Here is a 24,764-nt window from a genome sequence, read left to right as displayed (position 1 = left end):
TGTGTTGTTAAATATATATACTGTATATTTATGTTTGCAAAAATGTCTCACGACTGGATTTTCACTTTTCATATTTTTGTTTTTGTTCTCCACAGAGAAAATAATATTCCTATAGAGAACCTCTTCCCTTACACCCTCACCAATTTAAGAGCTGTTCCTATCCCATTCCCACCCTGGAAACAAATTTACTCCTGCCAAAACATTGAAATGATACTTTTAACGGGATACTCACCAAGCTTTTCTCCACTACCTTTGTTGGTGGTGTGCCTCAAAATGGGGCTGCTTGAAGGGGTAGTGGTCAGCCTTCCTCTACCTGGGAATGATGCACTGTTCGGCCAGAAAAGGTCACTCTTCTTGTCTGTCTGTGTGCTGCTATCTTTGCTGCCTGTTTTGACATGGCATGGGCTCATAGTAATTGATGAAGTTGCTGGTGGTAAGAAGGAGGAGGGCAGTGACAGTGCTGTCAGTGAAGATTGTTCATTAGAGTCCTTTCCCAAAAGCAAACCTAGCGGGGAAAAAAGAAAGACACATATTTTGTACAGCAACTGATATCGTTAGTTAAATACAGCAGAATTGCAAAGGCTCAAAGTAGATTATACGGTCTTGTGGAGTAATAATACTGAACCTGAGCTGAACGCAAGTACGCCCTGGCGATACAACGAGGCTCACAGTTACTAAAAGCAAGCCACAAATATGAAATTTGAATTCGTTCAAAGAGTCGTGCTGTAAATATTGTGGCCATGTACAAACGTAAACATTTTGCTTACAATAAGCTATTCAAATGCACATTTGTATAGGAGACTGGGACATGCACTGTCTAGATGTGGGAATAAGTCATTATTCTTTCTTTGTCCTTGTCTGCAAGATCTACCTGTGTTACTTCAAAGTTGGCAAATTTCCCAAAGGAGTTTAAGAAAAGGTATGCACCAACAAGCCAGCTCATGTTTCATTCTTTTAAAATGGATGTTTCAAGCACCAACCGCTTCTGAGATTTAATAATATGTAAAAGCAGATGAGTGCATCTTGTTTTCCTTAGATGAACTGTGAGCCACAAGACCTGTTGTGACTCTACCATTCTTCCAGACTGCACCATCTCCACCTCAGAGTGTTTGCCACATTGCAGGTGACTAATGTACGTGGAGTGCAGTGTTGAAAACAGAGAGTGCTGTGCATATTTATACAAGTAAAGAATGACACAGACACATCTGTGATCATATTTGGCTTCCGGAGAGAAGGTGAGATGCATTTTACTCTACTGCACTACACACTACGAACAAATGGTTACAGGGTAAGTTACATTTTCAGTTCGTAGTATGAGCAGCTGTAGATATACATGCTCTGCATAGACTATTAAGCAGTCCCTCTCCAAACATGTAGTCAGTGAGTCAAAGATGCATCTGTTTAAAAGAGCATTCTTAGGCAGCTTGACCAACTAAAGCCTGCTGACGTGCTAAACATCCACACAGTACAGTAATGCTTGGTGAAGGAGGGAGCCATTAACCAAGTAATGGCCTTGCAGAGATCTGCTAAAAGGATATCAATATAAGGACTTGGGTTGTGCCTTTTGGCGTGTTTAGTTGACTTTAGGTGATATGGGGAATGTGTGCTTAACCTTGGCATAGCAAGTCTAGAAGCTCCTAAATATCCAGCTGCCAATGCCAGCTTTTGAAATGGCACGACCCTTGTGGTGTTTTGTGAAAGCGATAAAAAGCTGAATAAACTTTATACAGGGAGTTAGTTCTATCAATGTAGTACATAAGTGCTCTCTTGACATCCAGAGTTTGAATAGCCCTTTCTGCTACAGACTCTTGATGTGGAAACAAAACAGGTACTTCAACAGTCTGGTTCATGTGGAAAGGTGAAACAACCTTATGCAGAAATTTAAGGTTGGTATGGAGAACCCCCTTGTCTTTGTGAACTCAAATGAATAATACTTGGATGGTAAGAGCTAGAAACTCACTAATATGGGAGGTAAGTTTGATTTAGACAGTAACTTTCCAACACAAGAACTGTAATTGACATGAGTGTGTGGGTTCAAAAGGAGAACCTACGAATAGAGTGAGGGTCACATTGAGGTTCAAGGCAGGTGCCAGGGTGTCTGGAGAAATTATCCTGTTGATGCACACAAAGAGGACTTTAATGACTGGTAGTTTAAACAGTGTTGTCTGCTTTGAAGTTATGCCACCACTGCAGTTAGGTGTAAATGTATAGAAGTGTAAGCACGGCCTGCCTTGCTCAAGTGCAGAAGGTAAGACACAAAATGATGTTTAGGCATTTTGCATTTTCAGGAGTGGAGAACAGGTCTATAGTTGCAGTTGGCCACAGTTGGAAGTACTTGTGAAGCACTTCTGTGTGGAATTCCAACTTGTTGATGCATCGTACAAGGAGGTCCGCAAAATTGCTCGCCACAACTGGTAAATGATGTGTCAGCACTTGAATGTTGTTGCGGGTTGCCCAGTACCAAATTTCCTGAGCCAGCACAGAAACCTGGGGGGGGGGGGGGGGGGGGGGAAATGTCGGTACTTTCCAGCTTCTAGATGTAGAACATGACTGTCATCATTGTCTCTCTTTATTAGTATTGTTTGCCCTTGCAGAAGTGGGAGGAGTGCGGAGTGCTCTTAATGTTAGTCTGATGTGCCTGGAGGTCCAGGTAGATGACGTAACCTTAGTGAAGGGTCCTGGTGCCTTGGACAGACATGTCACAGAGGTTAGCGCCCCATCCTAGAAGAGAGGCATCTGTGGTTATGGTCACATGTGGAAGGGAGTCAAGGTCTGCTTTGAGAGCCATTCTTGCAGTGGGTGCATGTGCATCTGGGTGTATGATGCATTTGCTACGAATAAAGCCTTCATCACCAACAGTTTCATCAGATTTCAAAAGTAATGGAATACTGTATCTAAACAAGAGGCAGCAACTGTTGGTATGTCATCACTCTCTTTTGGTTTGGGTGTCCTTTGCCTATAACCATATTAAGGGCTGAGACAAGGAATGGCTGAACCTGCTGCGATTAAAAAGGCAATATCTTCACACTGCCGATGAACTCCAGGCAGTAAAATAGAGGTACTACTGTTTGAGTGTGTGCTAGGGATTGTCATCTGCAGCTGCTCTTGATGAGCCAGTTGTATGGGAAGACGTGCATGGTGTTTCAGCGCAAGTGCAGTAATCGCACCACTAAGCACTTTGTAAACACTCGTGGAGGCACGGCGACTCCAAAGGTCAACACCTTGAACTAGTAGTGTCCTCCACTTACAACTAACCCAAGGTATTGATGGTGCGCTAGATGGATCAGAATATAAAAGCACACATCGTTCATATCCAGCGCTGAAATGAACTTGCCTTGCAGTATAACGTTTTGCAGAGTGACCAAAAGTCTTCTGAAAGGATGTACTGGAGATGATAAACCTGTTCAGTGGCAAGAGGTTGAGGATCGGCGAAAGGGAGCTTCCCTTTTTGGGGATTAAAAGGTGCAGGGAATACACCCCTGTACCACACTGGTGAGCAGGTTCTGGTTCTATTCTGTTGTTTTCTAGAAGCACCTGAACCTCTTCCTCCAGAAGGTGAAGGTGGTCTGTGATGGTGGGGTAGGATGTCGGGAGGGGTTATGAAATTTGAAGCAGTACCACTCCCACTCAATGGAGAGGACTAATTGATCTTAGGAGATATTTATCCACTGTGCTAGAAAGTGCCTCAGTCCTCCATCAACAGGTGTAATGTTGAGGGGAGAGGGTTAATAAAGTTTTTTGCAGCAGAGGAGTCCATTGCAGAGCTGCCTTTGCCTGTTCCATACCCATTTCCCATATAGTCTCTTTTCTGGAAGGTCGTAAGGTGCTGGAGGTCCTGAAAGGACTCTTAGTACTGTTGCTAAGGTAATTAGTGATTGAGCCACCAAGTTTGGTACCTCTGTTGTTTACGAAAACAAAATCGGGGATGGGAGGGGGGTAATAACTGATGCTCACCATCAAAAGAGATGTTTCGGAGGGACTGTTGTGCCTTGGGCCTAAACCCTGACACCCTAAGTCAGGTTTGCCTGCAGAGGTGGATGCTGGTATTGCAACCCATCATGCCAGTATCCGTTGAGCCGACGCTACATCTAATATTGGCATGGCTGCTGGTCTTCCCTCAGCAACCAACTCTTGTCCTCTTTTACAATGAACCTCTGGTAGTTGCTTTACCAGCTCCTTCCAGTGGTACCAGTCATATATGGAGAGGAAGACCACGGAATTGCCAATCCAACAGTGTATGGATCAATAACTTTTTCTGCTTTGCATCCAGCATTTTAGAGAACTTTGTTGGGCCCTTCCTTGTGTAGGTCTTTGCCGTCAAGAGGGGCTTAAGCACCAGTTTAAAGGCCAGTTGAAGAGGAGCTCTCAGTGTCGACTTCTGCTCTGAGTGTAGCTTCTCAGAGTCTGGGGGACAGATTTGATGGTGGATGTCAGTTCCTTGCTGCCACGAGGGTGTCAAAGCATGGTGCTATTTATTGCTGTTGATGGGTGTCTTGTGTGTAGGAGCGAAACTCAAAGGTTTTTGCGGTTTCCAGCTTGACTCGGGGCACGATGCCCTTCTCCTGCAGGAGTGGTGCTCTGCCTCTGTGAATGTGTGTTTCGGGGCTTGGGACAGACCTTGAGGCACAGTAGATGCATTAGACATCGACTTGATTTTTGGCCCAAAGATGGGGTGTGTTGCACCATTGGTTTGAAGAGGAGGTAGAGTTCCTCCATGTCAAAGACTTTGGAGAAGTTGGTGTTTGGACTCTCTGCCTGCCACGCCAGTATGCTGGAAAGCCCAGGTTCCTCTTTTTTGATGCCAGGCATATTTTCGGCTTCAAAATTGTCAGATGGCAATCTTTCACTCAGGTACTTTACGAGTTTTTTTGCTGTGGAAGGCCAGACTGGCTTTGTAGGAAGTCTCTACCTGTTCTGGGGGGAGAGAGAGGGTGCAGAGTTTATGGTGGGCACTCCAGGGGTATTTGGTGCCATGCCTATGGCTGAAGTTGATGGGAGTATGTTCCATAATGCTACCCTAGATGCATTCTTGGAGAAGTCTCAATGAGGGCTCACAAGGGTGGTAACTCGAGGCCACGATGTGTCAAAGTGCCCCCACCACTGCCTACTGCATCCACAGTCCCAATATTGTGAGCGGAAACTTTCATCAGTGCAGTAGAGCCGATTTCGCTGAAGGGCTGGAAGGGGGAGCCACTGGACTTGAAAGGAAGATCTGGTACATATTAACACATCAACCTTGGAGCACCATTCCCAAAGCCCGATAGCGGAAGAAAACTAGTCTGAGAAGGAGCCAGTGTGCAAGTGCATTCTGGAACAAGAATGAGCCACAACAGGTCTTGAGACACACACTTCTTAGAAGAAAAACAAGCTGCATACATACGAACCCAACATTAGATAGCAGGAATTTGCAGAGCATGCTTATCTACAGCCACACATGCAACGAAAATACACATCATAGTGGCTTGGAGCAGCCACTTTACAGCTTTTGTTGGAAATTCTGTCAATACAAGTGGCAGTCGTTGGAACTCCTACCACCAAATCTGGTCATTGGAAAAGTACCTGAAAGTGGGGGTCCATAGTCATTACCCACATATCTTGTTTCTTTAACATACTGGGGGACGGGACATTACAGCATGTTAGGAACTCGAAACAAAACATTTTATGAAAGTTTACCACTCTGCTAATCTTTCATGGCAATACTAGAACCAAACATTTAGGAGGCCCATTCACCCTAGATTAGGAAGCTACTTCATAAGCAGTTTTTATTTATTTTTTATTTATTTCAGAGTTTTATATAGCGCAAACTTGACCCGAATGGAGTATCAGAGCGCTTTACATAGCACCAGTTCCGTTACATGAGGACACATTAATTTTTGTTAGGCACGGGGAGATTAAGTGATTTGCCCAGAATCACATGATGTTCAGCGTCGTTGATGTCGACTGCCCTAGCCGTTAGGTCAACTCCTCTCCCCAGAGATAAGACTGCATCATGTTCGGGTCTAAAGGTAAAGATCGAGCATTTTCCACTGATGGGTTCGATCATCACAAGGACAAATGGCAGTTCTCCCATTTTTGGCCAGAACTAGTGTAACTGTCGTCCTCTAAAATACATCCATAATCAAGATGCTAATATGTATCATGCATGAAATATATCATGCAAAATATGATCAATTGCAGACAGACCTGGGATAAAACCACTCAAACTGTTAATCAATTGCGATGACTGTTGCCATAAGTGGGAATGTAGCAATAGCGAAGTCTAAGTCCAAAAATGATCTTATGACAGTTAAAGCTAGTTTGTGGCATATGCAATACCTCTCATCCTGCACAAGGAATATTTGTGTAAGCTGTGGATATGTGGGAGATAGTGTCACCAATGGGAAATGTCGATGTCATGTGGAGATTCAATGTATGCAAATCTTTTACAGTCTCTTCAATAGTTAGACTGACTTTACCTATGCTTCCTTTCCAGAACTTGTCATCCTTCTTTTCCGCAGCCATCTGGCTGTTGGTGAGAGATGTTTGGCGAGAGTGAATCCCTGGCAGTGTTGTAGCAGCTGCAATAGACGGAACAGATCTCGCTGGGCGTAAGTTAGGGGAATCCGTCTTTCCAGTTTCCCTTCGAGACCGCTGCTGAAGAACCTTAATCATAGCATCTTGCTCTATTATTTTCGCATGAAGATTCTTTATCCTGTGGTAAAAGAAAACAATAAAACTTTGAAACAAATAGGAACAGACAGGCAACATAACTTTGCAGATTCATTTGGGGAGCAAAGGGTATGGAACTATGTCTTAAATAACAAGATAACACGCAGACTGTTTCTTGACTGCATATCTTCTATTGATTTGTCATTAGGAAGTTCTGCAGAATCTACATAGGAGTTATGATAATTTGAGAGCAAAAAGTAAGTTAGAAACTAAGGGCCTTATTCAGAGTTTGGCAGAGTGCGAGCATCGCTGTTAATCATCGGTGCTCCCATACTGCTCCACTTGCAGTTTGCTGGCTTCACTCAGGGTTGGGCAAAGTGTAGGGTGTCCACTGGTGGAGCCTCAGCTCGATTTCTTGGTGAAAAACCTTGACGCTAGCAATCTGTTTGCCACTGGGTTGCCAGATCATAGTGAAGTTGCCCCATCCTAGTTAGGACAGGCAACTGTCAATGGGCTTCCTTGCTAAGGACCGCCGTGTAGGACATGGTGGGCCTAGGCATGAAAATCCACCCACTAATTGCCCTTCTGCACAGAGAGTACGCCCTGTTCCACATACCGGCCACTGATTTCTATTTTTCAAGAATAACTTCTTAAGTGGAAGTTTGTTCTTGAAAAACAAAAAGGTTTGTTGGGCGTGTGCACACAAACATGATACCCACTTGGCAAATTATTCAGCTTTCAGAGCTTTCTGGTTTAAAGACCCCAACAGGTACACTAGAGTTCTAAATTGGGTTGATCTTATCTAGTGGAGACATCATGTGTTTTGTAATGAACTGACTCTTGGATTAGAGAAAGATTTTCTTTAAATTTGTGTATAATACATGATTGTGATTCTATGTTTATGTTTTAACCAGGTTATGTGAATTTGCACCAGAAATTAGACATTAAGAGAGACAGTTATCATTCTAGTCCTGATAAAGGTGGTTTCTGAATAATCTATTGCCACCGAAACGTGTCGACGCCCCTTTGTGTTCATTTTGAGTATATTCACAGAACTTCGCATATCCAATCTCAATATCTATTGATGGGTTTTTTGAAACTGATTGATTCTTATGAAATAACCATTATATGATGATTTGAACGTTTTTCACATACTTTACTGTCTCTTGTGCACTGTAATTTGTAATTTTTAACTGCGATTTCCCATCACATCATTGCATTTTTATATGTTTCTAGAAATAATCTTTTTAATAAAACTGTATTTTAATAAACTCATTGAATTGTTCACCAGTGTGCTTGTAATTGTTTGTTGGGGCCCACGTTTTGGGTTTATGTGCGATCCTTGTAGATATGTTTGGCTCTAAAAGATCTGAGTGGGAATGAATGATATGTGGTAAATCCAATCAGTTCCAAGAGAGTTCCTCATTACCTGTACTTCCTTGCTAAGGACCACCGTGTATGACATGGTGGGCCTAGGCAGGAAAATCCACCTACTAATTGCCCTTGTGCACAGAGAGAACGCCCTGTCACATCACGGCCATTGATTTCTATTTTTCAAGAATAACTCCTAAAGTGGAAGTTTGTTATTGAAAAACAAAAAGGTTTGTTGGGCGTGTGCAACAAACATGATACCCACTTGGCAAACTATTCAGCTTTCAGAGCTTTCCGATTTAAAGACCCCAACAGGTACACTGGAGTTCTAAATTGGGTGGGGCGTCCTCCAGCAATAGAGTGGAAGCTAAGGCCTCCACTGACCTGTTGGATTGGCTCGCTCTTTGCCAGGGCCTGAATCCAGACCCTGTAAAGGTTTGCTGTGGTGCAGAAAACAGGCCAATGGAAGACTAAGGATGTGGAGGACTTCATCTGCCAGGAATTTACTTGTAGCTATATGTCCTTCACTGTATTACAAGGTATGCCTGTTCACAACTCTATGGCCAGAGAAGGAATCTCCATGTGCCACAAAATAAACATAACTACACAGACTACATAAAAGTGAGACTGTGACTGGGATATTAGTCACTGTTCTATTAATATCTATTTCATTAGAGAAGCTGGCAATAACAGGGAACATGTTGCAATAGACCTCCCAACACAGCTAAAGTTATCAAAAATAGTTTTTGTGGTACCATCAGTCTTGTTGTTCTGCAAACCACTTTGCCACAATGGAGCCTGGACGCAGGGCAGGACAGCATGCACATGGGGCCACAATCAACTTTGTTGTGTTTGAGAGCTCTTCAGTAGCACACCAAGAAGATAGGGAACCAGGTGGCAATTTTGACAGGTAGGGAGGAGAGGACTAATGGGGAAATGGTGAGTGGAGCAGGGGATTGATTTTGTGAAGAGACATGTATGATGTATTCTAGGAGTATTATGTGTAAGAAAGGAGGGGGTGTGACAAGGCTAGGTGGGGGGTGATATTGTATGGCATCTAAGGTATGCTGGAAAGCTGTCAGGGGTGTCAGTGGGGTATTTGAAAAGGGGATGTATGGTAGAAATTGTTTTGTGTTAGTAGCCCACTGACAATGGCGAGCGAGAGAGGAGTATCAGTTATCTTTCAGAAAAATATCATGGAAAATATAATCCATTTCACACAGACCTGGGATAAAACCACTCAAACTGTCAATCAATTGTGGTGACTGGTGCCATAAGTGGACATTAAGCAACACAGAAATGTTTTTCATTTTAATGTCTTCTACCATTCAAAAGCTTGCACTGTTAACAAGGTTTGGGAGTACAAATTTCCCAGCAGGACAGTAAAGAGCATGGAACTTGGAAATGGAAAATTACGGTTAACAAATAATTTTTTTACCTAGAAATTTCTGCTTGTAGAATTTCAGTGAAGAGATGGAACTTGTTTCTCTTTCCAGCCTGAAATTACATCTCTTAAGCACTGTAAAATTTCGGAAAGCGTAGTACTAAGAATATTGCCCCCTTTAGACAACAGATTCAATTTAATGCTCTTGAACTTATTTAGCGTGCTGTTTACTAGACTGGCCCAAAGTTTCTATCTGACATCATCACCCCTTACATCATTCACATCTTGATGGAACTCAATATTCTCCTCTTGCTGTCCTGCACCATCTTCAAAACCAGGTGCATAATTTACCAAGCCACCACGACCAGCACCCCTGCTTATCTTACAGACACACCCACCATATCTGGTGGTTCCTGACTCAACCATACCCAGGACACCATCAGACTGCAGACTAAGAAGTGTAAAAAGGAAAAAACAAGACCACAGCCTGTTGGAAATGGCCCTTTCTAGGGTTCTTTCCCTCAACTTTTTGTTTTTCTCCTTTCCGGTTTTCCGTTGACCAAGGTGCTAGCCTTAGAACTTTGAGTGCGTTTGACACTGCCATTCAGTGCCAAACCGCTGTGCTATTCATATACATACTGGTGATTGGTGTATACATGATTGGCTGATTCAATTTAGCTTTAAGTCCTTAGTCTAGAGGCAATATATATTCCCAGGGCACATACCTCGAATGGTCATCCGTGGGCCTGCAGCACTGGTAGTGCCTTTTTTGGAGGCAGCTGATCGATCGTGCCACAGGTTTGCTCTGGTGGGGCCTGTGTGCGCAGGTTACTGTTACTCAGCTTGGCATTTCAAATGCTACGTGCAAAGGTTCTGCATGTCTCTTGCTATATCAGAGTTCTCCCTGGGGACAGGGTGCAGTGTTTGGAAGAAGTAGGCAATGTGTGCATGTGTGTTGCACGCAAGGGTTGTGAATGGAACCAAATGATGTGTTCGGTACATTGGGCCTGCTTCTTGCATTGGATTAGCATAGGGAAAGGATATTGAGCAGTATTTCCTACGTGCATAATAGCAGCAGTGTAGTGTTTGATATCAATGAGTTTGTAATGGCGAATCCTCTCCGGCAGTCCGAGTGGATCCGACATTACGTGTGTGGAAATGTCACTTTGGGAAAGTGGCCAGTTCGATACTCGTGACTGTGTGTGCCTGTCGGCCTGCCTCCAATTCATATCTGAGCGCTGGGGGGATAGCTACATCTGTGCATTCCTGACAGAAAGCCATGAAATAGGGGCTCAAGGGAAACTGCATACCAGTGACTCTGAGGGGCCTTTCTGGGACAATTACATGGAGTGGAATTGAGAACGACATTCCAAGGGGCAGTGTCTTGGCCCCTCTAAAGATAGTTATCAAAGCTCCTGGGTAGGATGGCAGACAGGACAAACTTTAGAGAGGGCATGTGCATTTCAAAGGTGGTCTTTTGAACTGATTGCATCTTCAAAGGCCATTGTGGGTATAACTACTGGGGCTCTGGCCTCAGGAGTTAGAGATGCTTTGGATTTGAAACCATACTACCCTGATTAGAAGGTGGAACATCAACAAGAGGAATCATTAGGGCAGGAGGGATTTCAACTGGATTATTCGCAGACTTGTGGTGGCGTGGAGCTTGTGCTCCAGGAAGGGAACTATCACTTGGCGGATTTTGCCTGGACGTTGCTGGCCTGCAGCTAAGGGCCAACAGTCGTGGGCCAGGTCTCTAAGTATTCTACAAGGGCGATTGGCTGGTCTCCTGTCCACGAGATTTCAGGGACACAAAGGATCTCCTCATTTCCACGAGATTATAAGGATGATGCAGGGTGCAGCGAAAACTGGTGAGAGTGATCATCGGTTAGGACAAGGACCGTCTTGATGTACACAGACTGTACACTGTGCTCATAAAGAACAACAACCCACCTGAGGTGCGGGACGTGAGTCAAGGAGTGCTGGGGAAGCTTGCAGAGTCTGAGGGACCTATGCTTAGAACCAGGGGACCTGTGCTAGCTTGCCCTCCAGAGCGTGTAATGGCCGAGGGGTGTTGGGGGACCTGAGCTGGGAGCTGAGACTGTCTTTGGCCTCCAGATTGAGTGACGACAGTGCCCGACATCACGGCTTCCGTCCCAGGTCGCTTGCTCCCTCTACCAGGACCCACGCCACAAGGTACTTTGTTGTGGAGTACATCGTGACTGGGCCCGAGTGGTATCATTGTGTCTTCTGGGCACCTATGGCAGGGTGCCGCGTGCTACGGCAGCCCACACCTCCGCTTGAGGGGAAACATTTCTCCAAACTTGGAAGTGAGCCAGTTTGCCTACGGGGGTGGGGGGTGGGGAGGGATAGCGATCCCTCACTCGTGCAGGTGTGGCTGGGTGCCTGGAGGTCTAATCTGGATGGACAAAACTAATTAACTGCTTCATTCCATTTTAGGTGGTTGAGTCAATCTAATCAACGTGGCGCCAGCAGGAGCAACATGTATCATTGGCTGGTGTAGTTGAGTGACTGAGGGGCTAGGTCACGAGGTGTAGTCAAAGACGTGTGATGGCTTTAACCATTGCAACTGTTGGGGGTATGCAAATTGGGGAATGTCATGTTGGTTGAATACCTCTGATTGGGGCATGCATGTTCATGCCGTTCTGCTGCTAATGAGAAAGTTCGACAATTGCATATAACAGTAAAGTGCATATACAATGTGTATTCAGTTTTTGATTTAAATGTGTGTGTAATACAAAGACCAGTGTTTTATACATATGGTGTGAAGTCTTTTTGTGGCGTACGCAGTGTGTTGTGAGGGTGGTGTTGAGCCAATACTTTACACTTGGGCCTTGAGCATAAGCCTGACTGCTCAGTGTCAAGCTACCTAAGGGTGAGCACAGGTCATCAGACACTTGTATCGTATTCATCCTATCTAGGGCGGTGGATTCTGACTGGCTTTGGTGCGTTCCAGTCAGCCAGAAACTTCGGGGTCTAACAAAGGCCTTTTCCATCTATGCACAATGGATCTGGAACCGTATCCATCAGGGGTGCCCTGACGCTGCTCCAAATTAGCAAAGAGTTGAAGATTTACCTTTTTGAAAAACACTATATAATAATGTATTAATGTCCACAACTCAGTTTCCTCTCCTAATAATCAATGACTTTATGCTCGTTTTTGACCATGTACAGAACTCTGCTGCTTTTTGGCTATGTTCATGTTATAGAATTACTATGCACATACATACATCACTGTGTGCTCTGTTAGATTCACCTCACTGCACCTGCTGAAATTCCACATTTTATGAAAGCTTGCTGTCGGGATGGAGCAATAAGATTTTAAGCTCTACAACTGTGGAAAACTTTTTCGGGCCATCTTAGACTGATCGCCATCTACTTCGCATTTCTGAAACACCTTAAGTGCATCTCTTTTCAGTCCTTCGGTATGTCCTTTCTCTAATATCTATAGGGTCTCCGTGTTTTCCCAGTTGCATGATGCCTCTGCTGAAAGCTGCACTTCACAAATAAAAAATAAATAAAAATGGCATTATATTGTAGATTTTGTCAAGTGTTTTATGCCCCTGATGAGGCCCCAAAGAGCTCTGATTTACATCGGATTCCTGGGCACTCCATTGGCATGTATGGTTTGAAGGATTTCTTTGAATTACTATGTTGTATATGGCAGTTATTGAGTGAGGGGAATGAGGTTCAGTCATGTTTCAAACATGGTGTGACATGCTACCTATAAGCATAGGATAGAGAGGCATGTTCAAGAGAGGTAAGTAGTTGGATGGAGAGGAGGGTTTGGATTCCAGGATTGGGTACATAAAGAATTCACAGGTGGAAGACGCAAAAGGCGTGAATGAGAGCAGACAGTAGTGGGAGGAGTGTGGTTAGTAGAGGAACGAGAAGTGTGAGTGTGCTTAGTGCAGTGACGGATAATAGACGAAGGTGGTGGGGGCACTGGATAGGTGAGGGGTGAAAGGTGTAACTTGGAAGACGAAGAGAGTACTTTAGGTGAGTTGGGAAGTCTGGGAGATAATAGCACTGAAAGTGAAGGATGCAGCATGCACAAGATGGGAATTCACTGGCACGTCATAGAAGGCAGGCATGAAAGCTACTGTTTTCTGTGACATTGCAGTATGGTTGTCGGTATGATTTCTTAAGAAGCATTTCTGTTTTTAGCTAAAGTATCTTCTGTGCACAAAGGAATATTATGCATTGTTTGTTACTGTAACATGGTGTTTTAAGTCTGGAGCGGTGCAACCTCAGATTCCTGAGACTACATGCCTTGATGGGTAGTTCTGGGACAGGGGAAGCTCTGCCACCAGATCCTACTTGTAACACTACTGGCTGTAGGTTTGGTGTGGAGCTGCAGGAGCTCAGCTGTCGAAGAAAACTGGAGCTGAGAAATGATTAAGAAATAGAGGACACTCAGCCACAAGATCTCATTTGTGTTACTATATATTGTGCCGAGTACATCTGGAGCAGTGGAAGATTAGCAAATAGAGCACAACTTGGATTTCTATTCCCTAAGGTATTATGGTGTTATTTTAGGATGAAGTGATCAGTTTTAAGCTAGACGATGTTCCGGTGAGAAAGTAATACATTTCCACCAGTGAGGGTCTGTGGGGAAATACTCGGAAACTTGGTGGTTAGTCCACAGTACTTAGACTAACGCATTCCGTCCAGAGGAGTGATGGGACCAGGGTGATGCAGCAAACCGCACAGGCGGTTAAGGGGCTATCCTGAAGTGGTTCTAGGTAATACCCTGGAGTGGCAATGGCAAAAGCCAGGCAATTATGTATACAATGCAGTACAGCATTTTTAGATGCTCCTTCAGCCAGAAATGGCAGAACCCAGATGAACAGGACAAACCAGGGTAGGGTCTCTATGGTGGTCACCCCGAAGCAGTATTCGTACAACTGAGGTTCCGCAGAAGACACCACATTAGGGTATTTAAGGGGCAACTGAAAAGTGTCAATGGGGCAACCTAAGAACACCGAAAGCAGGAATTGTGTGATGCAGCAGGTCCTTTGTCGTGATTCAGCTTGGAGCATCGTTCCCACTACAAATGGGTGAGATGGTTTCAGACCCTTAACAAACAATAGTATGTACTCTGCCACTCGTTCTATCTGCCATAATGCATTGGCGGAACTACAGATTCCTTCTGATTCCCATTCTTGACGAGTCTATCGACAAGCGAACTTCACAAAGTCTATATTGTGGAATGTTCTTGCCCAATCGGACGACACTATGGAACACAGAACATTTTATTTTAGCTTAGTACCAAATAATTGTTATTCCGGTCGCCGGTATACAGTGGCCGCTCGTCCTAGGATATTATGTAATCTTTAGGGTCTCAAGAGCCGTTTACAGTTTCACGGCCTGTAGGAAATAGGTACCAAAGTTGATTCATTCCTCAATTGGTACCCTACAGTTTTAAGTGGCTTTCCTGATGAAGGCGCTTGGTGGCGAAACACACATAGATCTATTGAAGATTCATCAACAATTCAAAGCCACACACTCTGGCCTATAATGATCATTTTTGTGTGACATTATTTGTACTTTAGAGATGAATGGGTAATTATGTTATGTGATAAAATGTTGGCCCATTGAAGATAACAAGACATATAAAGATATCAATACGTTTTGCACATTGTCGTTGTATGGTGATGTGAATATGTGACTGTAGGATTTTCTGAATATTGTCTTTTCTATTTATGTAATACAGTGTATTAATTAAAATATAATGTACATTAGGGTTTTAATTAAATAAATGCGGAGTTATTAATAAAATATAAAGAGACGTTTTCAAGTCTTAGTCTGTTGCCCGATTTATACAGTAATCATGGACTGTATGTTGCTCAGGGGTGTTGTTTATACATTGATGCAGCAGAACCAGAGCAGCAAGTCAAAAACACTACCAACAAGCTTCTATCAGGCTCCTCGTGATCAGTAAAATTAATAACCCAATACCCACCCACTGCTATCTCACCACTTTCTGTATGTGAAAGAAATTTGGTTTAAAACTGGGTAATTAAGTCTGTGGCACACTGCGCGTTATGGTGGGTGACTTTCCCTCTTTATGGCAAATGGAAGGGTCCTACTACCTTCCTCGCTACGCCAGGACATGTAGTTTCACTGCTGTAACTGTACTGCAATTTTTATTAGAAGCCTTCAGCATGAAATTACCAATGTAGTCACTGCACCTACCATGAGACAGATGGAGCATAAACCTGCTTACCCCATGAAAAGCATGGACTGTGAAACATAGATGAACATGCTGTGTTACGACAGCACGTTTTGTGGTTAAGTAGGCACTTCGGGACAGAGAGAGGGTGTAGGAGTGACTTCCTGCCTCCTCTTCATCCCTTTTTTTAGACTGGACACCCCTAATTAACTGACCAATGGAAAAAACAGATGGCTTTTCTCTACAAGCCAAGACCTAAAATTTGGACTATGATTTCTCAGTACTTCCGTTTGTTTTTCCTTGTTGTAAAATTTACCAGGTTGTTTCCAACCTAAATACATTGCATATAAGAACCATGCGTATTTCCTAACCCATACAGTTGCAGAGAAACTTTGAAAAAGCCTTTCTAATGTAATTTGTAGATTTGTAAAACCCAGTTATATTTAATAATCTACAGTATAACAATGCAAACACAGTCACATTCATACAGGGCCAAGCAGGGAGTGAAGCCCATCTTTGCTCAGACTATAACCCACATCAAATCACTTTAAGGTACATTTCCAGAGTTGCTATGGCTGTTTGATGCAATGCTTGATTGGACCTCACTCGTAGTCCATCCCACTACTTGTCATCTCTTCTCACTTGCCCAAACACAAAGACATGGGGCCCGGAAAAAGCCTGTATGTAGCAAGGGGAGCCTAACAAATCTCCAATAAAGAACAAATATTTAAGCCCTGGGTAGATTCCTTCAGTCAGGAAGTCCCAGAAGGTCATATATCTGTTTCTAAACTAGTCATTCCTTGAACAATCTGACACCTTTACTTGTACACTGATTTTTGGGAGCCCAAAAACTCCTTCTCTAAATCCTACTTTATTCCCTTGGTTATGCTTTATGTAATGTTCATTTACATTTCCAACCTGCCTTGTTTGAGACTGTGTCCAGCAGGGTTTTATTCAATTTAGCTTCTTTTTTGAAGACGTTGATTCCTTTTATTTCTTGTTCAGAATTTTGTGAAATCTTGAACAGAACAGTCTTCCTCTGATGTGGGGTTCGCTCATATTTTAAACTTCTATGGACTTCGACCCTAAATTTGCATTAGCTGCAACCAGACAGCCATCTTGGTTGAAAAGGAAGGATACATGGAAAATTGAAAAGAAAAGTCCTACACTAGTTTTGAATTATTTGAGAAGATTACCCCTTTAAAAGCAACAGAAGCTCTCCCACTGAAGGCTTTGATGTTTGCAACCACTTAAAAATTTAAAATAAATGTAAATCCGTATTTGTAAAGCACAAACTACTCACCCTTACGGATCTCAAGGCGCTGGGGGCCGTTGTGGAAATTAAGTGAGCTATTGCCCAGAGTCACATGGTGCTGAGCTGAGCTGCCGCCGGAGCTGGGGATCGAACCATGAGCCCTGTGCTCCGAGGTCAGCTGCCCTGGCCGCTGCACCACACCTCTCCCTAGCCATTTGCCAATCAGCATGATCATCTGAGATTACTGAAGCAGGCTCAAGGATTTTCATCTTTGCAAGAGAAGAACTTGAGAAAATCAAACATTACTTTAATTTTTTTCTACGGTATATAGGCCGATTGCAGTGCAAATTGTTGGCCGGCTATCTCACTGCCCACACCACATCGCAGCATAAGACACCACAACAGGCGATAATGAGAAAACAAGCATTGGCATAGCCAATAGGTCTCGCCTTTGGGACCTTATAAGTGTTTATCCATGCAACAGTTGATATTGTTGCACCAAGGATATTGTGCTGTACAACTAAATACTTATACTGTCCCAAAGGCGAGACCTATTGGCTATGCCAATACTTGTTTATCTAGATACCATTCAGTCAACTTGCAGCCCCTTCGGATCGCTGTTGTAGCTGGCTATAATGCTATCAAACTTTGATTTTCTGCCAGTATATGTTGGAGTTTGGCTGGCACGGGTAGGATCGGCACTGGTTTAGTAGCACTGGGAATAGCTGTGTTGTTTTATTCATCTGTAGTGTATGGCTGGAGATTCCAGTGTTCCTTTTGGAAAGTCGGGACCCAATCCTTTCTTTTTGGCGAGATGCTCTGTCTATGTGCATAAGCACATGTGGCATGCGTGAACACACCTTGTCTTCAGCCCTTCTGAAGATGAGGTCCTTCTGTTGGGATCTCAGTGTTGGATAAAGGATATTCAAGAGTCTTGGGACTTGTATCAGGGGTGATGTTCCTCTACGTTCTGATCTGAGTTTGGGCTAGGCTGTGGATGAGTAAAAGGCACACACTGAGCTGCCTTGCAAGAGTGTGCACAGGTGCCAGATTTCACGGTGCCCAGGGAATGAAGGAACTAAGTTTGGTGCCCAGTATCGAGGCTTGAATATGGGGTTAATGATATTAAGGTGAAAATTAAATGGTTACATTGTTTTAGGATAAGGCACAATCTGTCTTCCTGATTCTCAACCGGCTGTAGTTTTCAGCCACTGTTTCTTAGAAAGTCCATGTGCACCATATTACAAGAGCTTAGCTGTGATACTCCCAACAGCCCAATGAGATCCATGTGGTGCTCAGAAAACACCATCTCCAAACTGAAACCTACAATCTCTCTGCTGTATTAAGTAAACATTCAGGTGCCAAAAATCCCACTTACAATATATCAAAGCCTGCCCTCCTGTTCATGGCACAAAACAACCCTAAAACACAGCACCAAGTAGAACCCAACTCAACACTGATGACTCGAAAGTGGGGTTTTCTACATGAAATGCTTGAATTATTCTAATTTTTCAACAACGTTCCACTTACTACATATGTCAGTGATATCAGTGCACTGATTATATTGAAGTTTGGAGGTTAATTAATTGTGTAAGATACTTTGGAGGCCTTCGAGTCTCAATGTCTTCTTCCCTTCCAAAGTAGGCATGCTGCATCTCAGCTGTCACCTTTCATGATTCCCACCAATAAGGTCACCTTTTGCTGCCTAGCTGACATCACTTGAGCATTTAACCTCACCTTTTAACTGTGAGCGGGTGATGCACCTTTATGTTAGGACAGGCATAGATTGGATGTTTTTACCTCCCTACTGAGTCATGTCTGAAAGACAGTGCACCAGTGGGTATGTCTCAGGTGACATTGTGGGACTGTAAAACACACTAGCTCTGTTTTGAAAGTGATCTTTGCATTTAAGTGCACCAAACCGTTTCCATGCCCACAGAAGTTATTTCTATACAGTTTAAAATAAAATTTAAAAATCCTAGACAAAAGCTCCTTTTTCTTGCCCTTACAACGCCCTATCCACATTGAGAACACTATCCTGTACAGCTGCGTTGGCTATCATAATAGTTTCTACTTAGATCTTCCAAATTGACAACTTGATCATCTTCACGGCAAACCAATCACTCACACAAGCAGATGAACATGATCCCATCATGTCCTCTTCAAGAGCTCCAGGAGCAAGGCTTCCTTTCACTGCAGGGAATTCAAGAAATCTCTGTCACAATCTCTTCTCCGAATTTCTTTTGTACCAGCTCCATAAAATGAGCAGAGAAGCTCCATGGTTTTCCGTCAAGAAAGCCCCCTTCTGAAGCCCCTACTACTGGCACTAAGCAGGAGAGAAAAGCAGAAAATGTGACTCTACTACCCCAGGGGACGTTTGGATGCTTAGAGCAAAGCAGCAGCTTATAGAGAAAAAAAAATACATAGTGCCTGCTTATATGCTGCTGTACTGCTCCCTGTTGCATACAGAAAGTAAGCAATCTTTCTCAAGATAACACACTATCAAACTGGAAATCTAAGATTGGAGCAACAGGATCGGCCATTTTATACACATTTTTGGGGGTTTGATACACTTCGTTGGTACAACCCTGGTTGACCAAAAACAGATTTCTAGCATTTCCTGGGATGACCCAGCTCGCCCTATATCTCAGCCTACAGACGCAATAAAAAGGGGGAGGCACAGGAGAAGCACATCCTCACAGTCCAACAGCACCGCGAGGTGAGGCCTGAGTTGCAGAAATCAATGACTACCAGGCTGAATGCTATGGCGAACCACCCTCCAATAGCAAGCCGACCCCAACGCTCGTATTTTCCTAATCACCAGTCTTACCCCGAGTCAGCTGTACTTGCCTTCCTTCTCAAGTTCTGGAAGTGTTTTCGAAGACATGTGCATTAGTCTTTTGCTTAATTGCATGCAGGCCTCGTTCCATCTACCTTGAGAAAAAACACAGGCTAATTCGGCAATAAGGGGCCTTAAGCTGTGTGAAGTTTTCATTTAGGAAGTTATTTGTAAACCCCACCACACACAGATGAAACAACCGAGTGTGGACAGCCAACACTGCCCCTAATCATTGCCACTGCGGCAGTTGGTAGAGAAGTTGCAGATGGATGGCGGCCCTTTGATCAAGACGCCCATTGGGCTGTACTGTCACCACGTCACAGCGCTCTGCGCTTCCTCAAGTTGCCTCCTAGACTAGTGCCGAAAGACGCCCGGTGAGTGTTTCCTGGTGCTTGTTTGCCTCTTGTTGCCATCACTTCCAGGAAATGAGGTGGCAGACCCCAGATTGAAGCAGCACATATTGTCGTCACAACGTCGCTGCTGCACTGGCCTGGTTTCCATGAAAGTTCTGCTGAGCAGTGCTGGCGCCCAACCTCTGCAGCCTCAGTCTGCACAGCACCTGACTTCAAAGGGCCCGCAATAGCGGGCTCTTTTACCCGAAGAATGTGCTGCCGAGTGGGCAGGGGGAGTAAAGTAAGCACCGGGGCTGGGAAGTTCAGTGAAAGGCACGCGCCCTGTTTAGCTGAGGTTAAAGCTGGTCTTTCAGCGCGAGGCTGGCAAGGGGCTTTATCACCATGTCAGCGGCTGCGATCAACCTGTTTGGGGACTGTTCATGCAGATGTTATACTGTAAAACACTTCGAATTTACGAAGACAGGGGAGTGCAAAAAGCGTGTAGATATAGACGCCCGCCCCCCTTTAACTAGCGCGCGCGCCTCGCTCTGAAAGAGAAGTAGGCAGCAGGAGGAGGGGAGAGAGGAGGGGACCTGTGCCTGTTTCCCTTGCGGGAGCAAGCAGGGGCACCATATGTTTGCAAGTAGATTACAAACATATGGTGTCAAAGCTCGCTCCCGCAAGGGAATCGCCAAACGTGCACGCGTTGCCATTGAAAGCAATGGAACGCATGCACGTTTTTGGGCCAAAAACTGAATCGATTACTAAAGGTCTCCTCCTATGCAGCGCATGCACGCTGCGTAGGCGAGACCTAAAAAGGCACATGAGTTGCAGGGGAGTTAAAATAAAATAAGGAAAAAACTCACTGGAAATTGCTGACGGACTACAAAGCTCATTTAAAAAAAGCTTTCGGGTCATGGTCCAACATTATATTACCCAAAACTATAGAAAGGAAAGGAGAAGAGTGGCATGAAAAAAAGGTCACCAATGGGAGAAATATGTTTACTTGTGGAACTCACAGTGGGACAGATTTTTTTTATTTTTATTTATTTATAAATGGTTGTATAGTGCGAACATGACCCTATTGGGTATTAGAGCGCTTTACATGAGTACAATTGAGCATCTAACATGATCACCTATATAAATGGAAGTAAAAAGCCTTGCATATACATAACTTTCTATGCTTTTTCGTCAAAGATGGTCATCAAGAAAAGACCAGGAATCATAAAAGAGTCACAGGTATGGATACATAAAGGAGATGGCTTAGGGTAAGAACTTGTTCATCAAAAATGATTTTACTTATTTTTTGAATGACGCGGTAGTTGAGAACATCCGTTGGCAAAGAGTTCCATATCTTTGCTGCTACACCCGAGAAAGCTCTGTATCCAGTTTTCTTTTTATGGAACCGCTGTGGTTTCAGTAGCAGGGATCTCACACTTCGCTATTTTCTGCAACCCCTGATTTTTCTAGTTTTTGGGCCAAATATCTGGGGGTATTGTAATGTAGGGCTATCGGCGCAAAGCATGCATCGGTGGATGTCCACCGATTACATTTGCTAGAACCGAATAGAAGGATAAAGAACACTCGAGCTATACCGTTACCTTCTGGGTGGAAAGCTACCACCAACATGTGATCATTCAGTTGTTGCATTGTGCTTTGTTCAGCTGGACTGATTGTACTATATCCTGTTACCAATATCTGTGAAGCATACATCCCTTTGGTGTGAGATGTTAGGGTTGGAGAGAGGGTATTTGGGAGTGAATACACACATTTGTCATGGGCTGCCTTTGTATGCATTACTGCACGTGTGTGGGAGGCACAAGGATTCCCGTGGAAATAGCAGAGCCCTGTCACTGTGTGTGTTAGTGTAGGCACATGCAAATCACACTGTCACATGTATGTATGTGGTCATGCCGAACAAGGTCTTGTCTTTCGGTTATAATTGTAGGGGGGAGGTTATGCGCGATGCCTAGGCTGATGAGTTGTACAAATGTGGAGCTGAGAGCAGCAAGTTGCTAGTTTGAGAGTCTTTGGCACTGTGGTGGTAGAATATATAGGGTAGGAGGAGTGGCATAGGTGCAGTGGCACAGGGGCCCACTGAACCCTGATAATTGCTGTATTTTACTACCCCAGCAGCAGTCACAGGAAACTTTTTCTTGCTTGCACCATGGCATCCTTGCTACACTACCGAGGAGTGCATGAATAGTTAGAGGTTGATGATAAAGTGGGGAGAAAGGAGAGAAAGGTACACACATGAGCCCAAGAGGAGGAAGATGAGAACAATAGGTGGGCAGAAGAAGGAGCTTGGGAGCATTAAGAAGAGGAATGCATGAAGGCAGTAAGGAGAAACATTCGCCATATCAAATAGTGTCACTGAATGTTAATGGTTTGGCCCACTCTAGCAATACGAAAAAGGTACTTGCTGCCCAGGGGACAATGAACCCAGATATAGCCTTATAAAAGGAGACATATACAATACCATAACACACCAAGAAGTTGAGAAGATGGAGTGAGAGTGAAAGGCACAAAAAACGGAGCAGCAGTCTTACTACACAGGAACTTAAGAAGAAAAGTCACAAAGATGTAGGCACCTAAGAAGGAGGGCGGCACTGGTATCCACAGTGGCAGATCACTAAGGTTATAAAAGCCTCGATATATGCTCTTTATCAAGACAAGAGAGAGTCTAAATCCGTCTCGTAATGGAGGAAGATAAAAATGAAATTATCCTCGGGGCAGGCAGGAACATGATGGTTGGACAACAGTTAGACCAGTCTGGCAAACTGGAGTTAAGGACATCATGAAAGACATGGGGTGCTGGACCAGGAGAGATTTATAAATCCCACAAGCATAGGACACACATTCTTGTTCTGTGCCATGCATAGGGTTACTTCCTGATAGCAAACACGTTTGCACGAGCAGTAGCGAAGTCCAAGATAGAGGTGTCAATTAGGTTAATGATGGAAGTAGGGAGGAGACACCTGATCTAAGGAGTGGGACGAATGCTAGGGACTGGAGTCACTTTGTGTAAAAAATGATTCAGGGCTACAATTCGGCATTACCTAAATAACAATGAAAAAAAAATGTCTTTGGAGAGCATGCTATGGGGTAGTAAATAGTGCAGGAATCTAAAAAAAATTACCAACATCTATATAAATGTAAGATACAGCAGACAAATAAAAAGATGAAGAGAGGTTCTCGGTCCCAAGTACTGTTGTGGATTCTAAAAAGTTTGCACCACAGAGGATTGTTAGCAATATAAAAAATTCATCCTTCTAAACCAGGCATGTATGAAATTAATATTTAATGTTAAGAGTTGCTGCTTTTCAAGCTGATGTTTCTAGTTCACATCATGAATCAAAGATATTTTATGAAGATCTCGTCTGAGTCACATTACTCGTACAATTTTTTGTTTAAAAGACAATAGCGTTTATTACGTGAGCTCCATGTCCAGGCACCGCCGACTGGCCTGCACGATCTGCTCTTCCTCCTGCCACAGCCGGATTGCTGATGCGCTGTCATTGTAGCTGCCGTGCCGTGAGTGGTTAATAATTGTGGTATCCCTAGCAACACAAAAGGAACACCTACATTTGAACAAATCCATTTTTTTTATCCAATGCACAGAGCCAAGTTTAATACAACATGTAAAATACTGCATCTGAATCAAGCGCACTGGCAAAAACAATCAGGCTATGAAATCCAGCACATACGAGTTACGGCGTGACAGGGTTAAGGGGAACATAAAAAGGTCCTGAAAATATTTCACGGCAGATAGTGAAATATGGATTTCATCATCAGAATGACAGTCTCCAAACCACTCTGCAGAGCTTGACCATTGTTGGTGCTACTACGATTTTATGGCATAAAGTTCCAAATTATGCAGCAAGGTTATCTACATTTTGCAACAGAAACGAGAATGTTGCTGCTCGTTCTCTGGACGTATTATTTTTATCCATTTTAGGTAAAAAATATTTTTGGTGAAATCTGCAAATAATGTGGAGAGCTCATATACAAATTGCATAAAGAGTAACCTGTAAGATTGTCATACATTATCATTTTGGGTACTGGTGACATTCACAAACAGCCTCGTGGTTTATGTCATCAAGTAAACCAAAAAACTTCAATTGCAATATTCTAGCATACAATGTATCATATATATATATTATATATATATATATATATATATATATATATATATATATAAAATGCACTGGCATAAAAACACAAATTTCAAAGTGAACGGTTAAATATTAAAAATATTGTGCAATATGAATATCGTTTTGACGACAGCCCCAAAACAATTCTGCAGAGCTTTACCATTGTCTGAGTGACTAGGATTATGCAACTTGGATGACCAATTTATGCAGCAAAAAATGCAATTTGTGCAGCACATTCTCTGGTAGTATTATTTTAATCCAAAACAGAAGCAGCATTTTTTGTGAAATCTACACATTTTGCAAATTATACAGCAGGTCATGTGGCAAATGCAGTAAACTGATTATGATGTGGTAAATGCTCCAGTCACAAAATCATATAAATCCTCTGGTCCCCACCATGGTCCATTGTATTATCAACAGGTTATTCATGAAAGGTAACCCTAAATATTCTAATTCCATACAGTGCCCATTGTTAGCTGCAATTTATATACTGTCACAAAGAAAATAATTGATTGACCTTTAGCACTTGGATAGTATGGGCAAGGAGTCAATAAGTTGTTGAAGTGCGGCTGTAAACCTTGGAATCTT

The 24,764-nt window shown here is 43.4% G+C and overlaps 1 protein-coding gene across 2 annotated transcripts in view; it reads right to left on the bottom strand.

The window, feature by feature from the left end:
- Positions 1-24,764, bottom strand: part of AMOTL1 (angiomotin like 1) — a 324,585-nt gene that overhangs the window by 5,614 nt on the left and 294,207 nt on the right. For both annotated transcript variants that reach the window (XM_085621409.1, XM_085621410.1), the window contains 3 exons: positions 23,457-23,582; positions 6,456-6,691; positions 233-505 (listed from right to left, as the gene is read on the bottom strand). In XM_085621409.1, the coding sequence (XP_085477535.1) occupies positions 233-505; positions 6,456-6,691; positions 23,457-23,582 (635 nt within the window). The remainder of the gene's footprint in view (positions 1-232; positions 506-6,455; positions 6,692-23,456; positions 23,583-24,764) is intronic.

Source organism: Triturus cristatus, chromosome 8 (genome assembly GCF_964204655.1).
Source record: "Triturus cristatus chromosome 8, aTriCri1.1, whole genome shotgun sequence".
NCBI classification, from domain to species: domain Eukaryota; kingdom Metazoa; phylum Chordata; class Amphibia; order Caudata; family Salamandridae; genus Triturus; species Triturus cristatus.
The sequence above is the reverse complement of the archived record's forward strand: the minus strand, read 5'-3'. Positions and strand labels throughout refer to the sequence as shown.